This window comes from Lipophrys pholis (genome assembly GCF_963383615.2).
Source record: "Lipophrys pholis genome assembly, chromosome: 7".
NCBI lineage: Eukaryota > Metazoa > Chordata > Actinopteri > Blenniiformes > Blenniidae > Lipophrys > Lipophrys pholis.
In genome coordinates, this window is record NC_137638.1 from 10,616,118 (window position 1) to 10,642,451 (window position 26,334).

General features: G+C 39.0%; 4 protein-coding genes across 6 annotated transcripts; all 4 read left to right on the forward strand.

Annotated features, from left to right (window-relative positions):
- Positions 1–71: 71 nt before the first annotated feature.
- On the forward strand, positions 72–5,490 carry LOC308111578 (cell division cycle protein 20 homolog B-like; the record flags this gene model as incomplete). The annotated part of the gene is made up of 9 exons (XM_080466537.1): positions 72–77; positions 579–771; positions 2,338–2,433; positions 2,661–2,872; positions 3,020–3,114; positions 3,359–3,587; positions 4,671–4,796; positions 4,873–4,996; positions 5,393–5,490. 9 exons carry the CDS (start codon positions 72–74, stop codon positions 5,488–5,490), a joined length of 1,179 nt encoding a protein of 392 aa, XP_080322663.1.
- A 1,918-nt stretch (positions 5,491–7,408) lies between these two features.
- LOC308112280 (uncharacterized protein) lies at positions 7,409–13,216 on the forward strand. Of its 2 annotated transcripts, none has more exons than XM_080467686.1 (5): positions 7,409–7,522; positions 8,285–8,650; positions 9,870–10,178; positions 10,905–11,009; positions 11,091–13,216. In XM_080467686.1, exons 1-5 carry the CDS (start codon positions 7,477–7,479, stop codon positions 11,150–11,152), a joined length of 888 nt encoding a protein of 295 aa, XP_080323812.1. In that variant the 5' UTR covers positions 7,409–7,476; the 3' UTR covers positions 11,153–13,216. The 2 variants fall into 2 exon arrangements, with proteins under 2 accessions (XP_080323812.1, XP_080323813.1); XM_080467687.1 differs by having other exon boundaries at positions 11,097–11,257.
- A 730-nt stretch (positions 13,217–13,946) lies between these two features.
- Positions 13,947–17,841, forward strand: LOC308112239 (granzyme A-like). 2 transcript variants are annotated; one of them, XM_080467600.1, is made up of 6 exons: positions 14,093–14,184; positions 14,283–14,424; positions 15,478–15,613; positions 16,832–16,918; positions 17,307–17,579; positions 17,663–17,840. In XM_080467600.1, the coding sequence occupies exons 1-6, from the start codon at positions 14,124–14,126 to the stop codon at positions 17,819–17,821; spliced, it is 858 nt and encodes a 285-aa protein (XP_080323726.1). In that variant the 5' UTR covers positions 14,093–14,123; the 3' UTR covers positions 17,822–17,840. The 2 variants fall into 2 exon arrangements, with proteins under 2 accessions (XP_080323727.1, XP_080323726.1); XM_080467601.1 differs by lacking the exon at positions 16,832–16,918 and having other exon boundaries at positions 13,947–14,184; positions 17,663–17,841.
- A 946-nt stretch (positions 17,842–18,787) lies between these two features.
- On the forward strand, positions 18,788–24,970 carry LOC308111579 (transmembrane protease serine 9-like). The gene is made up of 10 exons (XM_080466538.1): positions 18,788–18,874; positions 18,973–19,114; positions 19,699–19,834; positions 20,302–20,574; positions 20,658–20,813; positions 22,695–22,776; positions 22,856–22,988; positions 23,311–23,449; positions 23,780–24,055; positions 24,310–24,970. The coding sequence occupies exons 1-10, from the start codon at positions 18,814–18,816 to the stop codon at positions 24,466–24,468; spliced, it is 1,557 nt and encodes a 518-aa protein (XP_080322664.1). The 5' UTR covers positions 18,788–18,813; the 3' UTR covers positions 24,469–24,970.
- The last annotated feature ends 1,364 nt before the right edge of the window (positions 24,971–26,334 follow it).

The window sequence follows — 26,334 nt, forward strand, 5'->3', positions numbered from 1 at the left end:
TAATCATCTGGGATCTTCATCAGTTAGTTGAGGTGGTATCAAAGAAGGATGGGTGATCCAGTTATGTGTGCATGGATGTGAAGCTGAACAGCTAAACTGCCTGTAGTGTCAGAGAATTTGGTTGTGACATGTTTCTGTTTTGTTTGTGTGATGAGTTTGGATTGAGTTACAAGCACTGTGACCTTCGTCCAGGGTTTCACAGAGGTCTGGAACAACATAACAAAGCAGTCAGTAAGGAGCATCCATATTAAATATCACAGCAACCACTCTGTGTATTTTAAACATCACTCAGTTACCCAGCAGCAACATTAAGGCCTTGACATCAACAAAAATGACCTTATGCCCTTTCAAAATGTTAAACAGCCACCTTAGGCTATTTTAGGAAATTCAAATACATATAGAATATTATTGATTAGAAATTCTCAAAACAGGAAACAATGGTCCAAGACAGAATGTTTAAGAGTGTGTTTGAAATCTTTTACTTACACTGTGGAGTTATAGCGGGTAAAGTTTGTTAACACAGAATTATGTGTATTTTGAGACGAACATGATTTTTTTTCTTTATCATTATCTCAAAGGGAGAAATCGTTTCACCTCAAGTTTCATACAAACGCTTCAGGAGGCGGATCTTCAGGCGGAGCTCTTCTGCAAGTACACCTCTGGCCGCTGGGGGGCAGTGTGAGCCCAGCTTTGAGTTTGACACAGTCTGCCAGAGGCTGGAACTGGATTCACCACCCAGACACCATGATCGGGCAAGGGGAAGCCCTCAAGGTAACGAAAACACGGCACCCCGCAGAAGAAAAAGACATGACTGACTCATAGATATCAGCATACTGCAACCAGGTGAAATAAACCAAAAAGTGTGAGCGCACACTGTGATCTTCAGCAGAGACAACATCCAAAGACATTTAATTTAAATCACTGTGAAAATGCCTCCAACCTACAGCCAAATCATCACTTATTTATAATCAAACTCATAGGGGATGTCACTTGTTTGCATTAGATTTCTGCAGTATGTTTTTTATTTAGTATGAAGTGTGCTAATAAAGACCACAAATGAAGCACATTTACTTCAGTGTAAATAGCATCGGCTCTCAGTTCATTATGTTTTTGTTGTTATATTTTTACTAGTAAAGTTTAAACAAGTCTGAAATGACTCAACAGCAGATTTGCAGCAGTTTTATGATGAAGGGTTTTCTGTTGCAGTGTCACGGGCAGCTCTGGATTCAGGTGTTTCCCCCTGTGAAGCAGTGAAGACATCAAACACACTGAGTGCTTTCACTGCTGCAGAGAATGCAGCCGAACAGGTTAGTTAGAGGAACTAGTTCAAGTTGACCTTTTCATTTGGTTGTCTGACTTTATGAGATTTGAGAGGCGTTCTTTATTTCAAACTCGCCTCTTTGCCTCACACGGTTAACATTCTTGCGTCACTGCTATTCCCCAGTTTGATTACAGGGTTGGAGGAGTTTCTGTGTGGAGTTTGTATGTTTTTGTCCCGTCCAAACATGGTTCTGTCTGGTTATCTGGTGAATTGGTGACTGAAATGGCCTTATGGACTGGTTACCTGTCCAGGGTTTACCGCACCAGTCACAAGACAGAAAGGAAGTGTCTTCATAGTATTGAGTTAGTTTCAAATATTAGTTGGAAATATGTAAGTCACACAACAAACCACCTGATTGGTCTTACACAGGCGATTTTTTATTTTATCTTTTGCAGAGTTGGGTGTTCACAACTGCAGTCCAAGAACCTGGAAATCCACCACAGGCGGGTACAGCACAAATGATGCAACTCCATGATGTCATAATATGAAACCAGAAGGAAACCATAATAAATAAGTTGATCAATCGAAAGACTTTATTATATTGAGTTATGCCTCAAACATGACTGAGTGTTTGTGTTTAAATTTTATAAAATTATATGAACATTTTCACTTTGTACCATGTGTGATAATCACATTTCTATTTAACATTTTACATCTCATGAAAGTCAAGAAAAAAATGAAGATCAGAATGTTTCAACGGTAAAGGATATTACAGTATCGTTAAAAAAAAAAAAGATATGATGTTTCTCCCTTTGGACTCATTAATGCAGAGTAAACGCTGTATGATTTACCCCACCGATACGCAATAAGTCACATTAGTTGACCCGGTTAAAGCGGTAGAAAATATGGATGGTTGGACATTATTACATTAATTACATTAACTTTCTATTTAAAATAAAAGTCATTATGAATTTTTCTACTTAAATAAAACTTGTATCAATTCCACGATCTATTCATTGTATTTATCAGATATCTTTTAATTTCAAACTTGTGTTTTTGTCTTGTTATAAACGCAGGGCCTGATGAGCCTTTTGCTGTTCTGAACCAAACTGCCAGTGTGAGTGGGAAGACCCTCACGAAGTTAGCAGCACCATCACTGCTGAACGACTACTGTAAGACATTAAAGTATAGTTCAGTAAATATTCCATAGCCCATTGAATATCTACAACTGTGTACAAATGAGAGCCTATGTTATATGGTTCATTCCTGCATTTGAATAATTAAAGTTGACATTTCAACTTTCTGCATGTTGACCAAATTGTTGTTGCAAAAATGTCATTATTGTTTTTAACAATATTTAGGCAACTGTCCTGTACTTTCTTCTTCTTTTCTTTTTCAGACACTAATCTTCTTGACTGCAGTTGTAATGGCCTGGTTGCATTAGCCCTGGGGTCCTCTGTTTACCTGTGGAATTCAGAAACTCGTGCTCTGGTGGGACATTTGGATCCAAGTCCACAGAGAGGACGGTCACACTGTCAGTCCATCTCGTCTCTGTGCTGGTCCAGGGACGGCACGGCGTTGTGCATCGGGACCAGGCGAGGGGACGTGCAGGTAGTAGATTTAGATTAGATAGAAATATACCGGCTGATTGTGATTCACACAAAGTGTGGTAAGAAGGAGGAGGGGTGTGTGTGTCAAAGGGTGAGCACTTTGAATCAGCAGGATGACGGTTTGTGGTGTCCTTCTTTGACTCTTCAGGTGTGGGCTGTTGAACGCAGGCAGAGGATGAGGTGTCTGGTGTCACATCTCTCTGTGGTTGGAGCACTTTCCTGGAAACAGAATTTACTCAGCAGGTACTGGTGTGTGTGTGTGTGTGTGTTGTAAGTGCATATACAGATGACTGATTCAATAAAGAAATCAACAACCTCTAAAGACCAAAAACATCCCAGCTCATGATGCATTCAGTAGCTGGTTGTTTTCATAGTTTGGCAAAATGACGTTTACAGTCATTAAATGGCACAACAGCTTCTCTCGTTTAAAAACGCGACTAAAAAGCAGCCTTATTTCTGGGAAGTAATAGTGTCCACGATGTGACAGCGGCTCTGTTCTTGGACATATCCATCACCTTGATCCTCGGGCTCCTGCACCGCTGGTCGGTTCGTCTGTCCAAAGCGGTGGGATCTGCAGCCTGCAGTGGTCACCAGGAGATGATTGGCTCGCGAGCGGCTCCACAGAGGGTCTTCTTCATATCTGGGATAGTGACATCACAGGAGTCAAAAGGTCCCGTCCGCCCCTCACTACTATGAGACAGCCAAGTGCTGTTAAGGTCAGTGGACTTTATATGTTATATATATATATATATATATATATATAACTACAGCTCATCCAGAATGCTGCAGCCAGAGTGCTCACCAACACACAGAGGGTGGAGCACATTACCCCCGTGCTCCAATCCCTGCACTGGCTGCCCGTGTGTCAAAGGATTGACTTTAAAATCGTACTCCTGGTCTATAAAGCTTTGAATGGTCTTGGGCCTAAAAACATCTCAGATTGACTTGAAGAAGATCAAACCTCCAGACCTCTGAGGTCGTCAGGAAGAGGTGTACTCAGTGTTCCTAGAGTCAGAAACAAACAAGGTGAAGCAGCTTTTAGTTCCTACGCTCCTCACCTGTGGAACAAACGTCCTGGACACCTGGAGACTGCTGACACACTCACTTCTTTTAAATCAGGACTTAAAAAATTCTCATTTGCAAAGGCTTTCAAATAAGCAATAGATTTTACTTACTTTATTGAATTTTTCTTAATAAATCTTTTACCTTATGTATTCTACTTTTCTTCATTATTTGTTTAAATGCATTTCTTTAATTTCTTTTAAAGCTTTAATGTATTTATTTTATTAATATATTTCTTATGTCTTTATAAAGTTTTTCTGTATTTCTTAAATTTTTTACATTTCTTTGAAAAGCACTTTGAATTACCCTGTGTTTGAATGGTGCTCTCTACATAGATTCGCCTTGCCTTGCCTTGGCGCATAAGTAACCAGAAGTGGAAAAATTAAGTTTTTTAATTGCTCATAAAGCAATAGAGCTCAGATATTACCTTGTCATTGTAAAGAGGGTGTATGAATTATTTGTTCCACTGTCAACATTAGTGTTAGGCTGGACATACCACGTAATCAAGCCATGAGAACAGTCTTTGCAGTGAAACTGGTCGTTAATCCTTTTGACTTGCTCCTGTTGACATCGCCTGATGCTGCCAATTGTGTTGCAGTGTCCGGCTCGCTTTGTTTACGCCTTTCTCGGTATGCATTAAAGTGAGGGCGTAATTGCTATGATGGAGTTTAAAAATAAGACCTCGATGAGTTTATCTTTTGTGTGCGCCTGTGTAATTATCATGTTTGCTGGCCTAGGCAATGGGCTGGTGTCCGTGGCAAAGGAATGTGATCGCCACAGGAGGCGGGTGGAAGGACGGAGAACTGAGAATCTGGGATGCACTGTCAGGTTCTTGTGTGACTTCTGTAAACACAAATTCACAGGTACCCAACAGAATGATTTCTTACAAATACTGTGTAAAAATGCTGGAGGGATGCCATCTGATGACTTTATTTACAGATCTGTTCACTACGATGGGCTGAATATATGAAATATCTGGTAACTGGTCATGGAGCTCCTCATCATAAGGTCACCAGCTGGACCTGGAACTTTTCCTCTTTCCGCTCGATGTATGAGCTCACAGGCAAGTATACTAAAAATAAACTTAAGGGGTTGCTCCATTACATCATCATCTAATGCACACTGTGATTATTTATTTCAAAAGCGTGTCTCATTCCTGTTCTGGACCTGCAGTGAATGTGAAACAGGAAGTAAACACCTCCATAGTGTTTCGGTTTTTTTTATGTGGAGCTGCTCAGTGTTTTGTGGTATTGACTGGTAGAGGAAGCCCTACAATTTAAAAGGGTTTTACATTTTGATTGGCGACTCATTAAAAAGCTGGAACTCTAAGGTGTTATTGGAGGTATTTCAAGACTTATTTTTAAACTGTTACACATATTGGATTATGTGTTGGAAAACAGTAAATCTGAAATAAATCACACATACTCCAGTATTTAAAGCAGTATTTTATTTGTTCTAGGTCATTCTCAGCGAGTCCTGCACTTGGCCATAAACCCCGACAACGATCAAATCTTCTCCGCAGGTGCCGATCAGTGCTTCCATGTCTGGGACTTGTAGTTATCGGCATGATTCAGGATTAACATAGCATGTTGGTGGAATATGGGCCTGAATCGTTGGGCCTCATAACATTAAACTTCTGTCTTTGAGAACAAACTGCATGTTTCCTGTCTGCTTAGAACAAACCACAATTTCCAACCAGTTTACCACCGGTTCACACCTCCCGTCTTGCTTCATGCATTCAAGTTGCACTGTTGTTGTTGGTTTTTTTTTTTTTTTTACCGCAGCACCATCACAATGCATTGTTTTATTGTGATTGATGGTTCGATTAAGAGAAAATGAGTCAATTTGCTCGATGCTGACACAGGAAACCACTACAATGTAGGACAAAATGTCCCATTAGCACATTCACACTTGTATCAATTACAATTTTATTTCTTTTGCAATGTGTTGATTTCACTCAAACCTTTGTGTGAAAATGTTGACGTTCCACTGACTGCATGTCAGATGTATTCTGTTACATGTACTGTATGTGGTTTTGGTCCATCTTTACTTGGAAACTGATATCACGAAAAGCCCTTTTATGCCGATTAAATAAGAAGTGTTGTAACTTTTCTCATCTTTTCTAGGTGTGGAATTCTACAGTAAGGTCAGAATTGTGTTCTCTGGGGTGTTTTTGTTTGTTCCATGTCCTTAAATTTCTTTGTACATTGAGCTGTTGTCGGTTCTCATGGGTTAATGGACATATTCAACACATAAATACCAAAACTGCTAATACCATCACCACCAGATGTGCAAAACACCTCCCGCCTTCTTGATGTTCTCCGGCAGATATGGTCAAGTTCTATACTCTACTTTGGAATTTATTTAACAGTCACAGCACATTGACTACGGTTACACATCAACACGGAGCAGAGTAAAGTTCAGACCAAAACCTCTGTGTTAAGACACTCAGCTGCATGTGCACGTTCGGAGTGAGCTCCAGAGAACGTTTAATGCTAGAAGGTGCTGTGGTGAAGACTTCCTTCAAGAGAAAAGAAGCTGTAACTCATAACATCCCTTAAGGGCAACGTGTTCACAGGCAGCAAGGCGGGGAAGCAAGAATGACGTCTGTGTTTTGTCATGTCAGACATTCTGCAAAGACAGTACAACAAAAAGTGAGAGAGAGAGAGAGAGAGAGAGAGAGAGAGAGAGAGAGAGAGAGAGAGAGAGAGAGAGAGAGAGAGAGCATTACATCATCAGAGTAGGAAGAATGCAGTTTGATAAACTGGCTACACAAATGCTCGGGTGTTTTCTCAGGCGTGTTGAAGATGTTGCAGATGTGTGCCGTACCAGAAGAGTTTTTCCAAACAACTGATTTGATTCAAATGAAACCCCTTTCTTTCAAATCCAGGCAATCCAAAGGAAGCAAGTGGGCCTGATACGTCACTGACGTTTAGTGATTCCTCTCTTTCTAGGCACAAATATGTCCAAGCATTGTTTCTTTTAATAAGTCAGCAGCTTCCGATTTCAAAGTCCCAAAGTACAATTTAACATTAACCATTCACCAGACCCTGCAGTCTATTTCTTAAAATAGCCTACAGGGTGGAGTTAATTCACAGTATTTTTTAGTACCTTGTATAAAAGCCCAAAACCTTCTTTTGCATCCATGGCACTTTGCCCTGCAAAGCCACCCCATCGGTTGGCTTGTGCGTCAACAACAGAATCAGAAAGTAGGTAATGATCAAGTGGTTACTATATGCACCACAGGTTAAGGTTATACTAAAACAGCCTGCAAATACATTCATCAATATATGTAAATACAGGCAGTGTGGTGCAAAGTGATATTCGAGTGAGTGAACCGGTTCTTCCAACGCGATGGCATGATTACTTTAGAAAAGAGCTCCGTGAAACTTCCTGGAACGGTCGAACATCCAACACTGTGGACACTCCCATTTTCTCCTCCAAGTTATAAATATCAAGGCAGAGACGTTTCGGTCAGACAAGAAGGAGAGTGGATGAGCGGCTGTTTCTCTAGCTCACTGGCAAACACACGGAATATGCTGCATGCTTCCTCATGTGCGACAGACTCTGCTGTGGCTGGCAATGCTGGGTAATTAAGGCCAATTCTTCTTTTCTTATATGAAACAGGTTGCTGTGATAGTGACATTTTAGAAGAAATACTATTGCAATGCAAAGTGCCGACAGAAAGGTGGTATCATGTTCCCAGTTATGCTGTGTTTAGGTTAGTGTGTTGTGTTCCATGGTCGCGCTAAAAGATAAAAGATTTTTTATCTGGGATAATTACGTGAAAGTTAATAAATCTAAAAAAAGGTTATTCAATACAAAAGTTAAAATATATAAAAAAAACCTGTATCACATAACCACTCTTTGAATCATCTGTTTGTAATTAATTTAAATCTCTTTGTAGTTGTTTTAAATCTATTTTTGTTCGATTTAAATTCCTCTGTAGGTTTCATCACTTCCTTGGTATTTTGAATGCCTTTATTTTTTACTATATCTAAATTTATGGCATATCGGTCCACTATATGTTTCCCATGTCCTTTTGCATCCGTCTATCTTAGTGGCCATCTACAGCAAAGTATTTCATGTGGAACGTTTACTTTAGGCCTGCAGCCAAACTTCCTCATTGACATCATGCAGGGACAATTTTGAAATCTCCAGAAAGTTTTCCTTCCTGTAAAAAAAAAACTTACATACTCAGGTGTCACTCAAACCACTTCAAAATAAAAATAAACTACATATGTTATCAAATCTTGGACCAAATATTTAAAGACTTGGTTAAAAACAACAATCTACAGCTGGTGGATTAATGAATTTATATGTGTTGTTGTTTTATCTCATTGCTATTCAGTAAGCATGCAGCTGACAGTGGGCCGCATCACAACAGAATACATCCTCGTCCAAAGACCAATGTCGTGGAACAAAGCCCGGGAGTTCTGTCAGCGGCACTATGTGGACCTCGCTGTCCTGAGCACAGAGGAGCAGTACTTCACCCTACGCAAGGCCACCGCTTCAAACAGAGTAAGCTTTTGGCTGGGTTTGCAGCGCCAGGGTCTCGGCAACAGCTGGAAGTGGGTGAACGGCGAGGAACTTGGCTACAAGCAGTGGTACAACTGTAACCCTGAAGGTCACTGTGTCAGCCTGGAGGCCATGTTGAAGGAAGACCAGAAGCTGCTGCCTCGTCTGTGCGATGAGCCACACATGTCCATCTGCCAAGGTAGGCAGGGCTGCATCACCGATGCTCATTGCTCAAACAGAAAATGGCTTGTCAAAAGAATTTACCAGGAAGAAAACAAAGAGAGATGATTGGTCGCAAGGAGAAAAAAACCCAATCCAAAACCTAGAACTTGTTGGGAGAAACAGAATGGTGCTGCCCAGCATGATTTCTTCCCTGTAATCTTTGAGAAACAGTCATGGCAAATGTTTGAAATGCAAGAAATGCATCTTTATTTTTTTTAGTAAAACATGAATTTTGTAATTAAGGGTTTCATATAAAATGAAGACATTAAATGCAACAACGGCAAAATTGGAAGGCTGTGATGTAAAATCATCAAAACCAAGAGGAGCAACATAAGAAACGACCATCATTCTCCAAGTAAAACCTTCCTAATAGGTCATAAGTCGTCATCCTATTTGTTTCCTGAACTAAATGAGTGATATAGAAGGCAGATGTGAACTGTGTGGCTGTTTGAACTTGCTTCGGTGACACCATATAAACACAACTGTTCATCCTCAAACGGCCGGTCGTACTTCCAATTCTAAGCTTTTTAGCTAAATCACAAAACTAATGCAGGATTGACAAAAAGTTGCATCAGTCATTGGTTTGTTTTATATCCATTCTTAGCTCTCTCTCTCTCTCTCTCTCTATATATATATATATATATAAATATATATATATAGTTCTGACGTCTGATCTTTAAACAGTCACTCAGAGTCTTAACAGGCTCAAAAATGCAAAAGCCAGTCGATTACCTATAAATCAACTTCAAGCTCCAGTATTATTTGCTCTCCCTGTTGGTCATATAATCAATATGTGTCCATTAATTGCTCCAGATTTCAGTCAGTCAATCTATTGTACTTACTAATTCACCTTATTAATTATTTTTAATTGTTGACATTTTTTTTTTTTAATTTTAGTTTTGATTGTTGTGTCTTTAATAGACTAACTTCTCACAGCCCCGACAGCCATAAGAGGAAGCTTACAGATTTCATTCTTGAGTTCACAACTTGGATTTTTTTATTCATTTTTTAATGAACTATATTTAAACCAATCTCCCCTTCCATCTTTCTGCGATCTACCTAAATCTCTCACTCAAAGACTTTCTGAAGAACTAAATCCTAAAACAATTTCCTGATGTGTCGGCCTTACCTCTGTGAGCTCTTGGTTCTGATCTCCAAAACACTGATGTCACTTCTCTGATTTGTTTACCCGGCAGGTCCCGTTTCCCCACAGTCCGTGACGGTAAACTCAGTGGGTGCAGATAATTTGAGCCTCAGCTGGAACGTTTCCACCTTTATGCAGACGACGCCACACAGCTACAACGTGACGCTCTGCACCAGCACGTGTGAAACGCTTCTTTACTTCCACACTGCCGGCTCTGCTCATATGAACGTCAACATCTCCAACCTGACATCAGCTACAGAGTACTTTTTGTCGATCGCTGCTTTTGTTTTTCGGCCTGACAACCGCACTGGTGAAGAAGTCATTCTTCAAGACGGCCCCACAACTTTAGAAGTCAAAACAGGTGGGAATGATTCTGTTTGCTCGGCTTCTATACAGACACATCGAGACACATAATATTATATCAGACAAACCTTTATTAGTCCCACAAGTGAGAAATATCAGCGATACATCCATATTTTATGCTGCTTGAGCAAAGGTCCTGCATGACGTGTGTTAACATGCATGCAAATAAATTGCGCTTTCAGATCGTTGGAGCTTTGCAGGTCTTTCAATGACAATAAGAACGATGTGCTGGAATGCCACCGTGTGCATTTGCTTTGTGTTTTCCAAATGGATGAAGAGCTGGATGTGTTGCTGGAGAAGGCTATCAAATATATTTGAACGTGACAGCAAAAAAAATCTGAATTTGGCCTGTTTTTAAAAAAGGAACTCCAGGAGGTGATCTGTCAAGACGTTACAGTTTTAACTGACGCCTATTAATCACAGGCAGACACATGGGAGACAGACGATCACACACACAAATGGACAATTAACCTCAAACCTGTTTTTGGACTTTTTGAAGAAACCAGAGTTTTTGGAGAAAACACACACACACACACACACACACACACACACACACACCCACGCGCGCGCGCACGCACGCACGCACGCACGCACGCACAAGGGGATTATTTCCATCCACATCTCGACTATGTCTGATCGGCTGGTAATTAATGACACAGATGAAACTGATGATTACGGTTTTGGAACTCATGTTAACCTCTTTGTGTGTGTTTCTCCCGATAAGGTCACCCTCATGAGCCCAACAAAATCCTCTGCCTCTTCTTAAAACTGCTCAAGCTCGTCTCTGTGGCTCCTCCTGTGTGGGTTCTCTATAAGATATTCAAAAGAGGCAAGTTGATTTCTTGAGATCTATAAACAAAAAACAACACATATATTGTCAAATTCTCCTAATATAATAATGCTTTTCCAGATGCAGACGTCTGCCAGGAGCCACATCAGGACGACTCTCCAGTGCTCATCACTGAAGAATGAGTGAAATTTTATTTTGAACATACAAATGTAATGAAAAAGAAAGAAAGGAAAAGAGAAACATTTAAATTTTAATTGACAAAACAAAACAAAAAACAATGAAACAATACATCCCGTTTGATCTAAGAAGAGTAGCTGTGGATCTTTCATGGCTCAAGCAATCAGATAAAAAGATGGAAAACATGTTAATGTCCTGATCTGTACTACCCCCGACTCGCCTTTGTGACCGGAGTGCAGTGTGTACATTTAAAAAAAAAATTTAAACCTTGTTTAAGATGTTCGTAAAGGTAAACAATACCTATCTTGCACTTGGTGATTATATTCCAGATAAAAGAGGGCTGAAAAGATGGAAAATACTAAACTGAACATATTGATCAGCTTAATGAAAACGAATGTTTGAGGATCTGATCAATTTGATCTGACGTGAACGTATAAAGATTATCCATGTGCTCGTGTTGGTCGAGCTTCACTGCTTCATTCTTCATCCATTCATCCTGTGAGCTGAGGCAACAGAGTGACAGTGCTACTTGAAGCTTTGAAGGATGTTTGGAGATACGGTTGAAAATTGCTGCTATTTGTGTGTTATTGTTTTTTTTAAATTATTATTATTATTATTGTTGTACTTTAAATTTTCCAGTTTGACGATATATGATGCTTTTGTCAAAGGTTTCCAGTGTCACGTTTGATGTTCAAATGACAGGCTCAGTTGTTGCTCCTGAAATTTACAACCAGTATGAATTTGAGTATTTATGGGTGTTTGATGCTTCTGTACCACCCATGTTTCCAGCCTCCCCAATTTTTGTTAAAGCGTCTCTATTTATTGTTTTTGTTAAACTAGAGGAAGGTTAACTTTTATTGGCGGAGGCATAAAACCACATAGTGGTGATGCTGGTACTTTAGACAGTCAAAGTCGAATGAGCTAATACGATTGGTTAAAGCAGTGTCGGAAGATGTAATGGATTAGCTCAGGGATCCAGTCCAATTAAGCTATAGTGCATATTTACGTTGCTCGTTCTCGCCCACAGCCTCTGAGGCATTATTCATGGCAGTATAGCGCTTGGACCTTATGTGTCATATTTACATGTTTTACTAGAACTGCCTGAGAGTGCTTGAGTTTCTTTTCTAGTCATTTGGGCCATATCTATTTTTGTAGCCGTGTCATGAAGCAGTGAAGTGTCACATGGATGATCAGATTGTCACTTTTCAGATGAAGATTTATATATAAAAGTATTGACACGATAATCTTATGATGCCCTTTTTTTTTACAAATGTAACTGCCTTTTTCATCCAGAAATGGCTGAATTGCAACTCGTTATGACTGCATCTAAGAATGAATGAAGCCTCCATGTTTTTTCATACGTGGAATGAATGAACTGCAAGAACAAGTTGCCAAAATGCTGTTTTAGTTTTACTCTTATTTCCTTGACTGGAGAATGTTAATGTGAATGTCGTGTTGGATACAGCAGCACAGACCAGCATATGTTATTTGATGGTTTATCCTGCTGTTTGGCGTCTGATGCTGGTTTAGCTGCTGATCCAACCTGAAGCAGTTGTTTCCACTAGCATGTTCTCGTTGCCAGTTATCAGATTGTAAACAAAAACTCAACATATGCTCTAAACCCAGTACACATTGAGCTGGTTTGATCAGCTCTGTGGATGTTTGATCTGGGTACTTTAAGTGTTCTCATAATGAAGAAGCCGCAAAAGTGATTTTACTTTGCACATTTATAATTAATTTTTATACTTTTTGTACTTTTCTTGACCGAAACTTTATACTTTCATAATCGTTGCTAAACATGAAGGTAGTGACTCTCGCCTGAAATGTCACATAGTCCTTTGATGGTTGAACGTTTGGGATTCACAGCAGTGACTATTTTAGCAATGAAAATGTCCTACCCAAATAAAACAACCACAGATTTTGATGTTCTCAAACATGTAACTTTTACTCAAACATTTACGTAAAATGTTTTAGGATCTGTGGTACATTTAAAAGATGAAAAAACATGGTGCTTTCCGTGTTCAACAGAGATGTACAGGGATGAACATTTTGCATTGAATAAACTTTAGAAAACAATGGTTTAATGAGTTTTCTTTTTTCTCTTTTACCCTTTATAAGGCAAATAAACACATGATCAGATTTAGTGTTTTCATGTTACTATGCAAACAGACTGTTCTAAGTTAATAACAATGAGAGAACATCACTTTTCTGACAAAAGCAGACTCGTATCATGTGGTACAAAGATGATACAACAGGATTGTGACAGCTTTTTAAGAGTCTTAAAATGTTCTTTATAGGCACTAATTAAATTGTTTAAATTCCCAATTTCCAGATATTTGATAAACACATGTTTGACTTGAGTCAAACATGGCTTAGTCACTTAGTCAGTCCATCATGGAATGTCCAAAACAAATCCCACATTCAAACATAAGGATCCTCATAAGTGCACTTGGTACCAGAGCTCCTTGGGGACTCGGGTTGATGATCCATTTTGTTGTTGTTTCACATTAACTGTGACCCGTATGTTGTGGACAGTCAGGTGAAGAGAGCTGCAGAACTTTCAAATGATCACCATGTGGTTGTGAGTTGGAACACATGGTGGGGAAGACTGCAGGCCAGACACAACAGACACAAGCATAGTGACGGCGCACTGCAGAATCAAGATGAGCGGGTCCGAGCTGCTTCACACTGATCCCACCCTGAATGTCTTCAGATGGTGGTGACGCCAGCTGTGTCACGTACAGAAACCCTCCCCAGCGCAGCCACTGAAGAAAATGGTCACGACTGCTGGTAAATGTTTCCACAGGCACCGAAAAGGTCACAGCTTGCCTCAGTTCTCATGTCATGCTTGCATTCGTTTTGCTGACTCGTGCATCACAATAATAAGACCACATCCTTTACGTCTAAGACATAAAAACCAGGGGTGCGCATTACGATGCATTTCATTGTATTCATCCTCACATCAAAGAAGAAGAGATGCTCCACCTGAAGGACTTCACGGTTTGTTCATTTTTGAGTCTCCTTATTGTCCAATCAAGTGAGTCATTTCTTTCTTCTTCTCAACAATACGGTTTCTTTTCATAAACTATACGTTGACCAAGTTATCTGGATTTCACATGATGTCATTTGTCTCAGGTCATGGGTTTGAGATTATTGGAGGGAAAGAAGTCAAGCCACACTCACTGCCCTTCATGGCTCTGCTGGAAACCAAGGAACCAGCATGTGGAGGGATTCTGATTGATCCCAAATGGGTCCTGACCGCTGCCCACTGTGCTGGGTAGGAACCTGGAACATTAATTTAACCAAATGTTTCCTCTTAAAAAAGTGTATCTTGAATTTGAGTGAAAAATACTGCACTGTGTTTATCCTAAATCCTGGCTAGGAAATACCACCCTGTCAGCATTAAAGGACAAAAATGGTTGGTCTCTGAAAATAATTTAAAGCCGGCACTAATATATTGTGGTTTTTCTTAGGTAGAAAACTAAACTAGCCTTTCTGATTTAAATCTATTCAATTTGATTTAATTGTTTTTGTTGCCAATAGACTAAACAGTGGCACCATGTGGGTCACAGATAATCAAATGAAATAATTACTTAGAAGAAACTTCAGCCAAACAAAAATGATCTCAAGCAATATTTTTGGACAACAAGGTGCGCTTGTAAAGTGGAGGGTGGACATATCTGTGCAAAGAAGGAAGAACACTTGTCTTTGTTTCTGCACAGATGTCTCTTGCTTCAATCAACCACAAAAACCACAGGGATCAAAACAAGTGACACCTAAAGCACCAAAAGTCATTTCCTTCTTGATCTATGACTCCAGAGCTTATTAACTTCATTCACGTCTGAGCACAGGAGTCCCAACATCTCAAATCAGAACTTGTCACTATATATCTGTAAATCAAGGATTCATCCTAAATGAATGAAAGTCTGCTGGGGTTGAAATTAATATTATAGTTTCATCTCAGCCCAGACACTCTGAGTGAATTATAAACCTTTGCTCATTTTACAGTGGCAATGCTCATCTTACAAGAATGAAAAGGGTTTGTAACCTTCTCTGACTTTTAGTATTGTCACTTCCTGATCTTATAACAACCACTCCATCCAAACGCAGGGCACACCCTGCACAGCCACACACACAGGAACAGTCAGACACATATTCACAACAACAAGCTATTAAAATGATAACCACGCATATATGTGGAGAACATGCAAACTGACACCGCCACCACTGTGCAATGGATCAGATTTGTCTTTCTTTACTAGGCAACAGAGATACACGCATGATTTGGTCAGGCCTTTAGACACGTCTGTAATCAGAGTTTTCTTTTCAGCATTCAGAAAGTGCTGCTGGGGGTGCACTCCATCAAATCAAAAGATCAATTCAGACAGGTCAGAACGGTGAAGAAACAGGTTCCTCATCCCTGTTATGACGCAAAGGACAATCTCAACGACCTCATGCTGCTTAAGGTAAATTCACATTGCATTGTTATTATTGTTGTTGTTATTGTCAACCTGTATTTACACAGGTTGACCTATTGAGAGACACTATTTTACAAGACAGACTTGATTTGGACAGAAAACAACACCTTGTACAGATGTTAAAGAAGGGAGAACTGCTCCCACCTTCTATTTTGTTTGGGAACAATATTCATTTTGTTTTATTGAGCTTAAGTACCAGTCTGAGATGGTACCTCTGGGACCGAATAACAGTAAATAAGGACTGTAGAGCTTTAAAGACCAGCACAATGCTGTCAGTGTGAGATCTTACAAGCATGTTATCAGCATAGAAATATAACCATGCATCAGAAACATCCTGAATCACATCATTACTCTAAATAGTGAAGAGAGTTGTCCTAAAACTGAGCCTTGAGGTACGCCTTCAGAAATGTTGCAATATGTGGTTGAGAGACCACTATGGTTGACACATTGTAAACAACATGAGAGATCATCAACAAACCAGTCCACAGCTTGGCCTGACAAACCGATGTCAGAAAGTGTCTGACATGCAATGTGGTGATCAGTGTCGAATGCTTAAAAGAGATCTCGATTAGATTAGAAACCCCTGAAATGTCCAGATGCAACAAGATCAAAACCTCACAACGCTGAGTGAAACCAGAGTGAGAGGCCACATTGCTTGTGTGCTTCTCACCGGTTTCCTGTGCTTAGTATATTTGGGTGTTATTTTTTTGAAAGACATCCGTTTTTAATGTGTTGATCAAATATCTGGAAATTGGGAATTTCAACAATTTAATTACTGCCTATAAAGAACATTTTAAGACTCTTAAAAAGCTGTCACAATCCTGTTGTATCATCTTTGTACCACATGAGACGAGTCTGCTTTTGTCAGAAAAGTGATGTTCTCTCATTGTTATTAACTTAGAACCTTTTTTTTCTTCAAATCCCTTCATGCTCATGTGACACAATGTGATTAATTGTCATTAATGTATTTCAATGTCAATACATGTGGTCAGCTGTTTGGATTTTCTTGCAATTGTCTGTCACAAACAGACAAAAATTGTGGTTTGTCAAAATAAAGCAAAATGCTCTTTTCTTTAGTTCCTCTGAAAAGCCACACTTGCATTTTGACATGTTGTGGGAAGATTAGACAAACTGCTGCTCTGACATGTGATTTTTATATTATCTGGGACTCTTTGTGAGCATATTTGACTTGGTTCCTGATCAAAGACCCAACATAACTCCACCGAAGATATGGGTTTAACAGCATTTGAGAACCAGGCAGGTTCAGAAGTTTGGAAACAGGTAGAGGAACAGGTAAAGGGCGTCTGACAGACACAATCACTGAAATAGGACTCTGATGTTGTGCCTGACAAGGCAATATCATTAGCCATTATTTTTACTATGTGAAAGAATGTAAATAAACATTATTTATGACCACACACACACACACACACAGTTGTTTTGGAATATTTAAAATTTTAACATTTAAGTAAAATACACAAATATGACAAATACAATTTCAGTTAAAGAAAAGTTTATGTATGGAAGTAATTATATACATTATGTGGGTAACTCCATATTGGATCAATGTCTTAGGCAGCTATCTTTTTTTGTCTGTGATCATATGCAGATATATATCTATCAAATATTGAAGAAGGTCTACACAGTCAGAATCTGTAACTTTGTTTGTTTTAAATTCCAGCTTGATAAACCAGTGAAATCAACCAAGGCTGTAAACCGTCTCAAGCTCAGTCCAATCCAGGAGCCGGCCGCTGGCAGCAGCTGTCTGGTAGCTGGGTGGGGAAGAATAAAGAACATCGCCAAGCAAATGTCAGACGTCCTGAGGTCAGTCAACGTGACTGTGATCGACAGAGCCAAGTGCAATTCTCCTAAATATTACAACCTCAAGCCTGTCATCAGCAGCAGCATGATATGTGCCGGTTCAGACGGTACAAAACTAACTGACACCTGCCAGGTAGGTGCACATAAGAGCTGTATGTGATTAATTCAGCTGTTGAATGCTGGGAAATGACCGTTGAGTGTTTGATCTCTCTGTAGGGGGATTCGGGGGGACCCCTGCTGTGCAACGGTGTGCTGGTTGGAATCACCTCATTTGGAAAGTACTGTGGGCTGATAGAAAAGCCTGGAGTGTACTCTCTTCTCACAGAAAAACAAGTCAAGTGGATCAAAAAGACAATGAAGTCATCTGAAATATAATAAACGTTTGCTTGGATGTAAAAAAAAAATTACTCTGGTCTTATTTTCAAATCTGAACATTTGGGATATTATGAGTGAAATAAGGTCAGATTGGTTAAATCTGTAGTTGGAGAGTTTATTGTGTTTGCTCAGGTATTCAGTCCAATCAAGAATCTTCTTCTTCTTCTTCTTCTTCTTCTTCTTCTTCTTCTTCTTCTTCTTCTTCTTCTTCTTCTTCTTCTTCTTCTTCTTCTTCTTCTTCACTTGGATTCAACCAGTTGGTGTCCATGAAGTTGCACTAGCGCCATCTGCTGATTCCAGCTCGTCCATACCATTCAAATCCACTCAAAAAGAAAGAAAGAAAGACGTCCTTCGTCCAGTTAAGCTTTTTGTGCTTATTTACATTGATAGATTTCACCCACAGCACCTAAAGCATAAATGACAATGCAAGCTCTTCTGACAGGTGTGATCTCTTGTGTTGTTTGACTGACTGGACTCTGCTTGTAGTTTAAAAGCTGGTCAGATCACATTTATGACCAAGTCATGTAGAAAACAAGCACAAGTCAACACTTCTGCCATGTAATGATGAATGAGAGTTACCCCATCGCAGGAGCAGGCTTACATAAGCCAGCAAGTGTTTCGCTTTGCATGATTTCCTCTAAATCTAACACCACTTTGCTAGAAATGCTCATCAATGAAGCTGAGAAGGTCCGAGCTGCTTCACACTCTTCCCACCCTGAATGTCTTCACATGGTGGTGACGCCAGCTGTGTCACGTACAGAAATCCTCCTCAGCGCACCCGCTGACAAAAATGGTCACGACTGCTGGTAAATGTTTCCACAGGCACCAAATCGGTCACAGCTTGCCTCAGTTCTCAAGAAATGCTTGCATTCGTTCTGCTGACTCATGCATCACAATAGTCAGACCACATCCTTTGAGCCTACCACATAAAAACCAGGGGTGCGCATTACGATGCATTTCATTGTATTCATCCTCACATCAAAGAAGAAGAGATGCTCCACCTGAAGGACTTCACGGTTTTTTCATTTTTGAGTCTCCTTATTGTCCAATCAAGTGAGTCATTTCTTTCTTCTTCTCAACAATCTGGTTTCTTTTCATAAACTATACGTTGACCAAGTTATCTGTATTTCACATGATGTCATTTGTCTCAGGTCATGGGTTTGAGATTATTGGAGGGAATGAAGTGAAGCCACACTCACTGCCCTTCATGGCTCTGCTGGAAACCAAGGAACCAGCATGTGGAGGGATTCTGATTGATCCCAAATGGGTCCTGACCGCTGCCCACTGTGAAGGGTAGGAACCTGGAACATTAATTTAACCAAATGTTTCCTCTTAAAACCCAACAGTGTATCTTGAATTTGAGTGAAAAATACTGCACTGTGTTTATCCTAAATCCTGGCTAGGAAATACCACCCTGTCAGCATTAAAGGACAAAAATGGTTGGTCTCTGAAAATAATTTAAAGCCGGCACTAATATATTGTGGTTTTTCTTAGGTAGAAGACTAGTTGATAAGATCGTTTTTGTAACGTAATACACATGTATAAAAGAGCAAACATCATTCAAACAAGACCAACAATGATCCCAAGCGATATTATCACTCCAAAATGTGCTTGTAAAGTGAAGCATGACCACATTGATGCAAAGGAGGAAGAACACTTGAAGTTGATTCTGCACAAGTCTCTTTGTTCAAAAAACCCACAAAAACCACAGGGAGTGACACTCCTTCAGTTTAGTTTCTCATTTTCATATGTGCAATATGTTTTATTGAGAACCACACAAGAAGATATTAAAATAATACCTCTTTACTCACTTTGTCGGACTTTAAGTCACTTTAATCTGTAATCAGTGGATTTTTTTTTTTTGGTTTTCTTTTCAGCATTAAGAAAGTGCTGCTGGGGGTGCACTCCATCAAATCAAAAGATCAATTCAGACAGGTCAGAAAGGTGAAGAAACAGGTTCCTCATCCCTGTTATGACGCAAAGGACAATCTCAACGACCTCATGCTGCTTAAGGTAAATTCACATTGCTATTTTTGGTAGTTATTACAGAATCCAAGAGGCTACACAGTCAGCTTCTTACTGGTTTCCTGTGATGAATAAACCTGCGTTTTCATTTCCTTAAAAGCAGCAGTGTACGTTTACATACATAGTACAGTTTGGGTTGAAGTCCTTCCCTGTGTCATCCTGTTTTGCCCCCTTAAATAGGTGACTGAGTAGTTATCTGTGTGAAAGAAAGTCCAACATTTCTTTTCTGACCACAAACATAGTTAAAACAGTTATTTCTTATCCTCGATGTTAGGTACTAGCCACTACAGGGTTAATAACATGAACAATTAGTGAAGGACACTGGTTAATACGGAAATGATCAAACTTGGATCCTTGTTTTAGAATTCTGTCTCATTTTGTCTGTCATCACTTGCGTATATATTTCTATACATTTTATTTACATCAAATTTTATCATTTTTCTTTTAAATTCCAGCTTGATAAACCAGTGAAATCAACCAAGGCTGTAAACCGTCTCAAGCTCAGTCCAATCCAGGAGCCAGCCGCTGGCAGCAGCTGTCTGGTAGCTGGGTGGGGAACAATAAAGAAGATCGCCAAGCAAATGTCAGACGTCCTGAGGTCAGTCAACGTGACTGTGATCGACAGAGCCAAGTGCAATTCTCCTAAATATTACAACCTCAGGCCTGTCATCAGCAGCAGCATGATATGTGCCGGTTCAGACGGTACAAAACAAACTGACACCTGCCAGGTAGGTGCACATAACAGCTGTATGTGATTAGCTCAGCTGTTGAATGCTGGGAAATGACCGTTGAGTGTTTGATCTCTCTGTAGGGGGATTCGGGGGGACCCCTGCTGTGCAACGGTATCCTGGTTGGAATCACCTCATTTGGAAAGAGCTGTGGGCTGATAGAAAAGCCTGGAGTGTACTCTCTTCTCACAGAAAAACAAGTCAACTGGATCAAAAACACAATGAAGTCATCTGAAATATGATAAACCTTTGTTTTTAATTATCTTCTCTGCTTCCACTGCCCTGTTTGCTACCAAAGTGATTTTTTTTTTATCATGCATGGAATCTGTGTGTGGGTGAATCATGTTTTGGTTGCTAAAAATATTAACATTGCCAGCTTACCTTTGCTTGAACTGCAGGTGTAGGAGGCTGACGTAACTGTTTTCATCTGTGGCTTCACTAACAGTTGTGTTAATGGCTAGTCAAAGGTTAGTACCGGGGCTACGGTCGGCCTTCTTGAATAGAGTTTGCTTGCTTACAGGTTAAACCCAAGATACTTGGATAACAGTCTTATCCTAATGTTTATGTCTTATCAGAAGATATAAGCATTAGGAGAAATGGCGACTCTAAATAAAGTGAATAAGAATATGAGTGAATGTAGTCTTTGTGTGTTCGTTTTGTGTCTGAGGGTGCCTCCTTAATTTGGTCAAAGTGTTATAAAGGATGAACATGTTCCATAATTTTTCTCTCTCAAAAGTAAGGGCTTGTATAAAACACTTTAAATAATACTTTTTAACATACCATTGAAGGTTTAAATTCTTGAGTTTCTTGGTCAAACCATGTGGGTGACTTACCCTCCCATATATTAAACTGGCGGGCATTTTAACATTAACATGAATTGCTGAAAATCTTAGGTCAGACAAAGTCACACACCCTTTAATCTGGACTATAAGTCCCTTTTTTCACATCAATATTCCTCACCTTTATTTTCTGCTGGTGTCTCCATGTTGGTAGTTTATCTCAGGAGTCTTGTTGTTGTTGTTCCTCACCTCGATTTATGAACATCAATTTCGAGAACTATTAATATTTAACATATAGAGCATCTTCCTCCTACAAACCGATGCTTCACTTGAACATAGGATCAGCCATAAGGACTTTTTGAGGAAGACAAGCAGTGCCGTACTGAAGAACTCTACAGCATTTGAAAGAATTAATTAGTAAATATATTACATCTTTAATTTTTAGGAATCCATGATTACAGTGTATTTGCATTAAAACCACCTATGTGTGAGTTTTTGAATATTTGGGATTATTTATAAATAAATATAAATATAAATATAAATATAAATATAAATATAAATATAAATATAAATATAAATATAAATATAAATATAAATAAAAATAAATAAACAAATGAATAAATAAATAAGCAATGATAGAAACCTGTAAAAATTGTGATTTTGGGAAGAAAGCACAGGACTTGAAAGCAGTGACAGCTGTTTGTTTTCCAGGAGCTGCTTTATCTTTATCTAAAACTTTGACCACATATATTGCATGTTGCTATATTATATTCCACATAAAATAATGTGTAAAATTGTGGAACTTTGTAACATTGCATAAAACATGTGAGTATTTTTAACCCGATAAATATATTACATTTTGTGCAAAAACCTAACCAGGCTAGGAATAACAACAACATTAATCACACATTTACATTTGTCACTCTGACAACAACCTTTGCTCGTCCAATTATTCACTGAAGTATATTAATGCATTGATTTCAAAGATGTTGCTAAAAACACGGTCATTTATCTTGAGACTTTTGAAAATGCGGATGTGGTAATGATTGTGATCTTCACTGAAGCTTTGACTTCTATCAGGTTTCATTGGACAGTTCAACTTTTCTCAAGCAGTCTTACTTTCTCTTATTAAATGACATTCCAGAATTAGAAGTCTTCTTCTTTGAGCTATTTGACTGCTCCATGTATAAATCCAAACATCATCCACATCTCTGAATGAAGTGTGATAATGCTGTCAAAATAGTTGCATGTCTCAGTATTTCCTCGGTCTGTTAGACCACGCCCTTTGACCCGATGCATAAAAGGAGTGTGCAAGAAGGGGGATGTCAATGCTTTCACCAGACGACCAGAGACGAAGACATGTTCAGCATGAAGGATTTCACTCTTCTCGTGTCTTGTGTGGTTCACCTCATGGTCGACTCAAGTGAGTTACTTTTCGTGTGTGATGTTGGCGTGTCAATGGTTTGAAGACGTTGATTATGTGACTGTGCGTTTTCTCCGAGGTCATGGCTCCAAGATTATCGGGGGAAAAGAAGTGACCCCGCACTCCCTGCCCTACATGGCCTGGCTGAAACCAGAATGTGGAGGCACATTGATCCATCCACAATGGGTGCTGACTGCAGGTCACTGCACTAAGTAGGAACCTGATGCATGCACGCACTCATATCACACACTATTTATTGTTATTAATGTATTATTATTGTTATTAGAAAAGTCACTCTGCTCTGATCCTGCATTGGCTTGAGTCTCAAGACTCATATTGTAGTTGAAGTTTCACGAATGCTTGAAAACTTATTGGCATCGCTTTTTCATAACGATATGAGTTGATCTGAGCCTCTCATGTTTTGTTGCCAGTCGTATATTATGTGATATCATTTTTCACACTGCTGGTCTATTAACCTTATCCATAACATAAATTTACTCAATCCAACATCGTGTTGTATTTTTGCTCTTGCAGCATTGCAGAAGTGGTTTTGGGAGCGCACTCCATCAGAAAAACGGAGAAGAAATCGACGCAAGTCCGCAGGGTGGCGAGGGCGTTTCCTCATCCAGGGTATGATGGCGTTGCCAAGGACAATGACCTCATGTTGATCAAGGTAAAATCTGTAACTGTATGGATGTACATTGTACATTGCACACCATGGTTCATTATGCAATGCTTACTGTATCAGTGAAGCCAAAGAGCAATTTGAACAGGAAATATATGTATGATTATATTTGATATTCATTATTGTCTCAACAATATACTCTCTCTTGTTTGAGCCTTTGTATTTTCTAATCTTGTTTTAACTTCTGACCTTAATAGATTCTGTGTCGTTACTTTTATTTCGACTGTAGATCTGAGTCCTGTGTCCATCCAGTAACCTATCGACCTATCAGTTACTTCAACAGTAACGTAAGATGCTTTATTTTTTGTTTTATTCCAGCTTGACAAACCCGTTCAACAAACCAAGACAGTGCGGTGTCTCAGTCTGCAGAAAACCATTCAAGATCCAGCCGCTGGCACCAGCTGTCTGGTGGCCGGTTGGGGAGAAACAAACGAAAACGAGGCGAAACCTAAAATGTCCGACGTGCTGAGGTCTGTGAATGTGACTGTGGTCGACAGAGTGAAGTGCAACGCCCGATACAAACGCAATCCAGTCATCACCCAAAACATGGTGTGTGCCGGCTCAAAAGGCAAACAGAAGACAGACACCTGTCAGGTGAGTACAGACAAATCTACATATTTATTTATGAAGTGCACCTGTGAGCTCAATGCGCATTACATTAGAAAGAGTTATACACACATGAAAACACAAGAATGCATACATACACAATTTCGTGTGCTTATGCCGAAGTAATAATGCACGAAGTAGTGTTAAAGATCCTCCTTTAATTAATCCCTGGACCAGTAAATGATAGACTCCTGTTCTGTTGGACCTGTTGAAAGCTGAGGTTTGCATGTTTCTGACCACAGGGAGATTCAGGAGGGCCACTGCTCTGCAGCGGCGTGCTGGTCGGCGTCACGTCTTTCGGAGGCAAGTGTGGCGACCCGGTGGAACCTGGAGTGTACTCTTTTCTCACAAAGAGGCAACTCAAATGGATTGAAAATACCATGAATAGGCCTGACATCTAAACATTTTAATGGTGCGAAATGTACATTTGAAAGTGCGTCAGCCTCACGGTCAAAATTGGATTTGACTTTTATGGATAAAATCCTTTTTTGTGTGTGTGTATTTCCTTTAAGCTCACTTGCATCAGTATCCACACGCCAGTTAGTAAATGATAAAGACTGACTGACGATATAGCTGGAAGCCACAAGGTGTTTTTTTTTCTTTCTTGCTTCTACAAATTTGCTTAGGTGCGTTAGTGTGCGTATGCTTAAAATTAGGATTTATCTCAGTATTGCTCACAAAACATGACTTTTTCACATAAAAAGTCAAACTATAAAGCAACCTCATTTACAACGCCTGTTTTTTTATGGTTCATCTGAAATTGAGACTTCACGAGAGAACTTTAGATAAAAGAAGGAGAGAAATCCTTCAATGTGCTTCTATATTTGTTCATTTTTGTATTGTGATTATTCCTCCTGCAGGCCCTCAAACAACTTATGCAGCCGTCATAAAGCAAATTTATGAAAAGTTATCCTGTCTTTCTTTTTCTTTCTTTCAGTTTACATTTATCTGATTCAAAAGTATTCAGCAATAATGTCACGGCACTGTGACATTGCGACATCTGTGTCTCAGTCTTCTCTTGCGGTCGCTGTGCTCGTTTTTTCTCCTTCTTCTGTTTTTACTTAGAACAGACCACAGAAACCTCATTCTCACCAAAGGTAAAGAAAATAGGTCAACGTCACCATGTTGCACAATTGATATATATATATATATATATATATATATATATATATATATATATATATATATATATATATACAGTATATATATACATATATATATATATACAGTATATATATATATATATATATATATATATATATACAGTATATATATACATATATATATATATATATATATATATATATATATGAGTTTCCTCTTCTGTGAGGTAACTCTGGGTATGTATGACTCTCGGTGACATTTATTTTCTCTTCATCCATAAATCCCTTTGACTTGCTGTGTGTCTCAGTGATCAGGCCATTCTACTGATTTCATCAAGTCACTAGATGGCGCTCTTTGCTTGAGCTGGTGATGCAGTGAATACTGTTGACAACAATGTTTAAAAAATAAATAAATAAATAAAGACCTTAAAGGTAAAAATGTCTAGACACACATCAATTTCTAAAAATGATCTAAGAATGCATTTTTGTAAAAGTGTGTTTTCTCCTATGTTGTAACCAAACATTTATTAGATTCCAATGTGGGCTAAATAATTAATAGGTTTATCTTCCTTTGTGAGCCACACACAAAAAATCTCTTCAAAGTTAATTAGATTTATAGATAGTTCAAAATAAAATCTATGTAGTTCACAAATTATTAGTGTAGTTTATATGTGAAGCTGTATATAATACGCAGAAATGATGAAGGGAGGTATGGCACCTGCATGAAGAAAAAACCTGTATGATTTAAATAAATTAAATATTTCTTCTTTTTTTTTTTTTTACTTCTACATGAATAATACATACAACAATGAAAACTATGTCAAGAATTGGCTACAAACAAACTTGTTCACAATGCGCAAGTGATTCAAACAGACATTAAATGTTTTCAGGTTTAAAACAGTAGCTGATCTTCAGGGAAACATCCGCGCTAAATATTATCAATTACTTCATTATGAAAACACTGAGCCACGCAAACAACTTCAATAAATGAAAATGTTATTTTTCTCTGCATTTATGTAGACATGATGGGCAAAACTCTGAAAAGGTCTTCTTTAAGACTCTGGAAAGAACAAACAAACAAATAGGAGAACGTAATGAATGACAGTTAAATAAAGATATGATTTATTCACTCAGATATTTCAAGCTTATGCTAAATTCGTGGCT

Coding starts and splice junctions, on each gene's coding strand:
- LOC308112239 (XM_080467600.1), top strand. CDS start 14,124: ATGCTCCACCTGAAGGACTTCACGGTTTGTTCATTTTTGAGTCTCCTT. Junction 14,425..15,477: donor ACCGCTGCCCACTGTGCTGG/GTAGGAACCTGG, acceptor TTTTCTTTTCAG/CATTCAGAAAGTGCTGCTGG. Junction 17,580..17,662: donor AACTAACTGACACCTGCCAG/GTAGGTGCACAT, acceptor ATCTCTCTGTAG/GGGGATTCGGGGGGACCCCT.
- LOC308111579 (XM_080466538.1), top strand. CDS start 18,814: ATGCTCCACCTGAAGGACTTCACGGTTTTTTCATTTTTGAGTCTCCTT. Junction 19,835..20,301: donor ACGACCTCATGCTGCTTAAG/GTAAATTCACAT, acceptor TTTAAATTCCAG/CTTGATAAACCAGTGAAATC. Junction 20,814..22,694: donor CAATGAAGTCATCTGAAATA/TGATAAACCTTT, acceptor TGCTTTCACCAG/ACGACCAGAGACGAAGACAT.
- LOC308112280 (XM_080467686.1), top strand. CDS start 7,477: ATGCTTCCTCATGTGCGACAGACTCTGCTGTGGCTGGCAATGCTGG. Junction 10,179..10,904: donor AACTTTAGAAGTCAAAACAG/GTGGGAATGATT, acceptor TCTCCCGATAAG/GTCACCCTCATGAGCCCAAC. Junction 11,010..11,090: donor CTATAAGATATTCAAAAGAG/GCAAGTTGATTT, acceptor ATGCTTTTCCAG/ATGCAGACGTCTGCCAGGAG.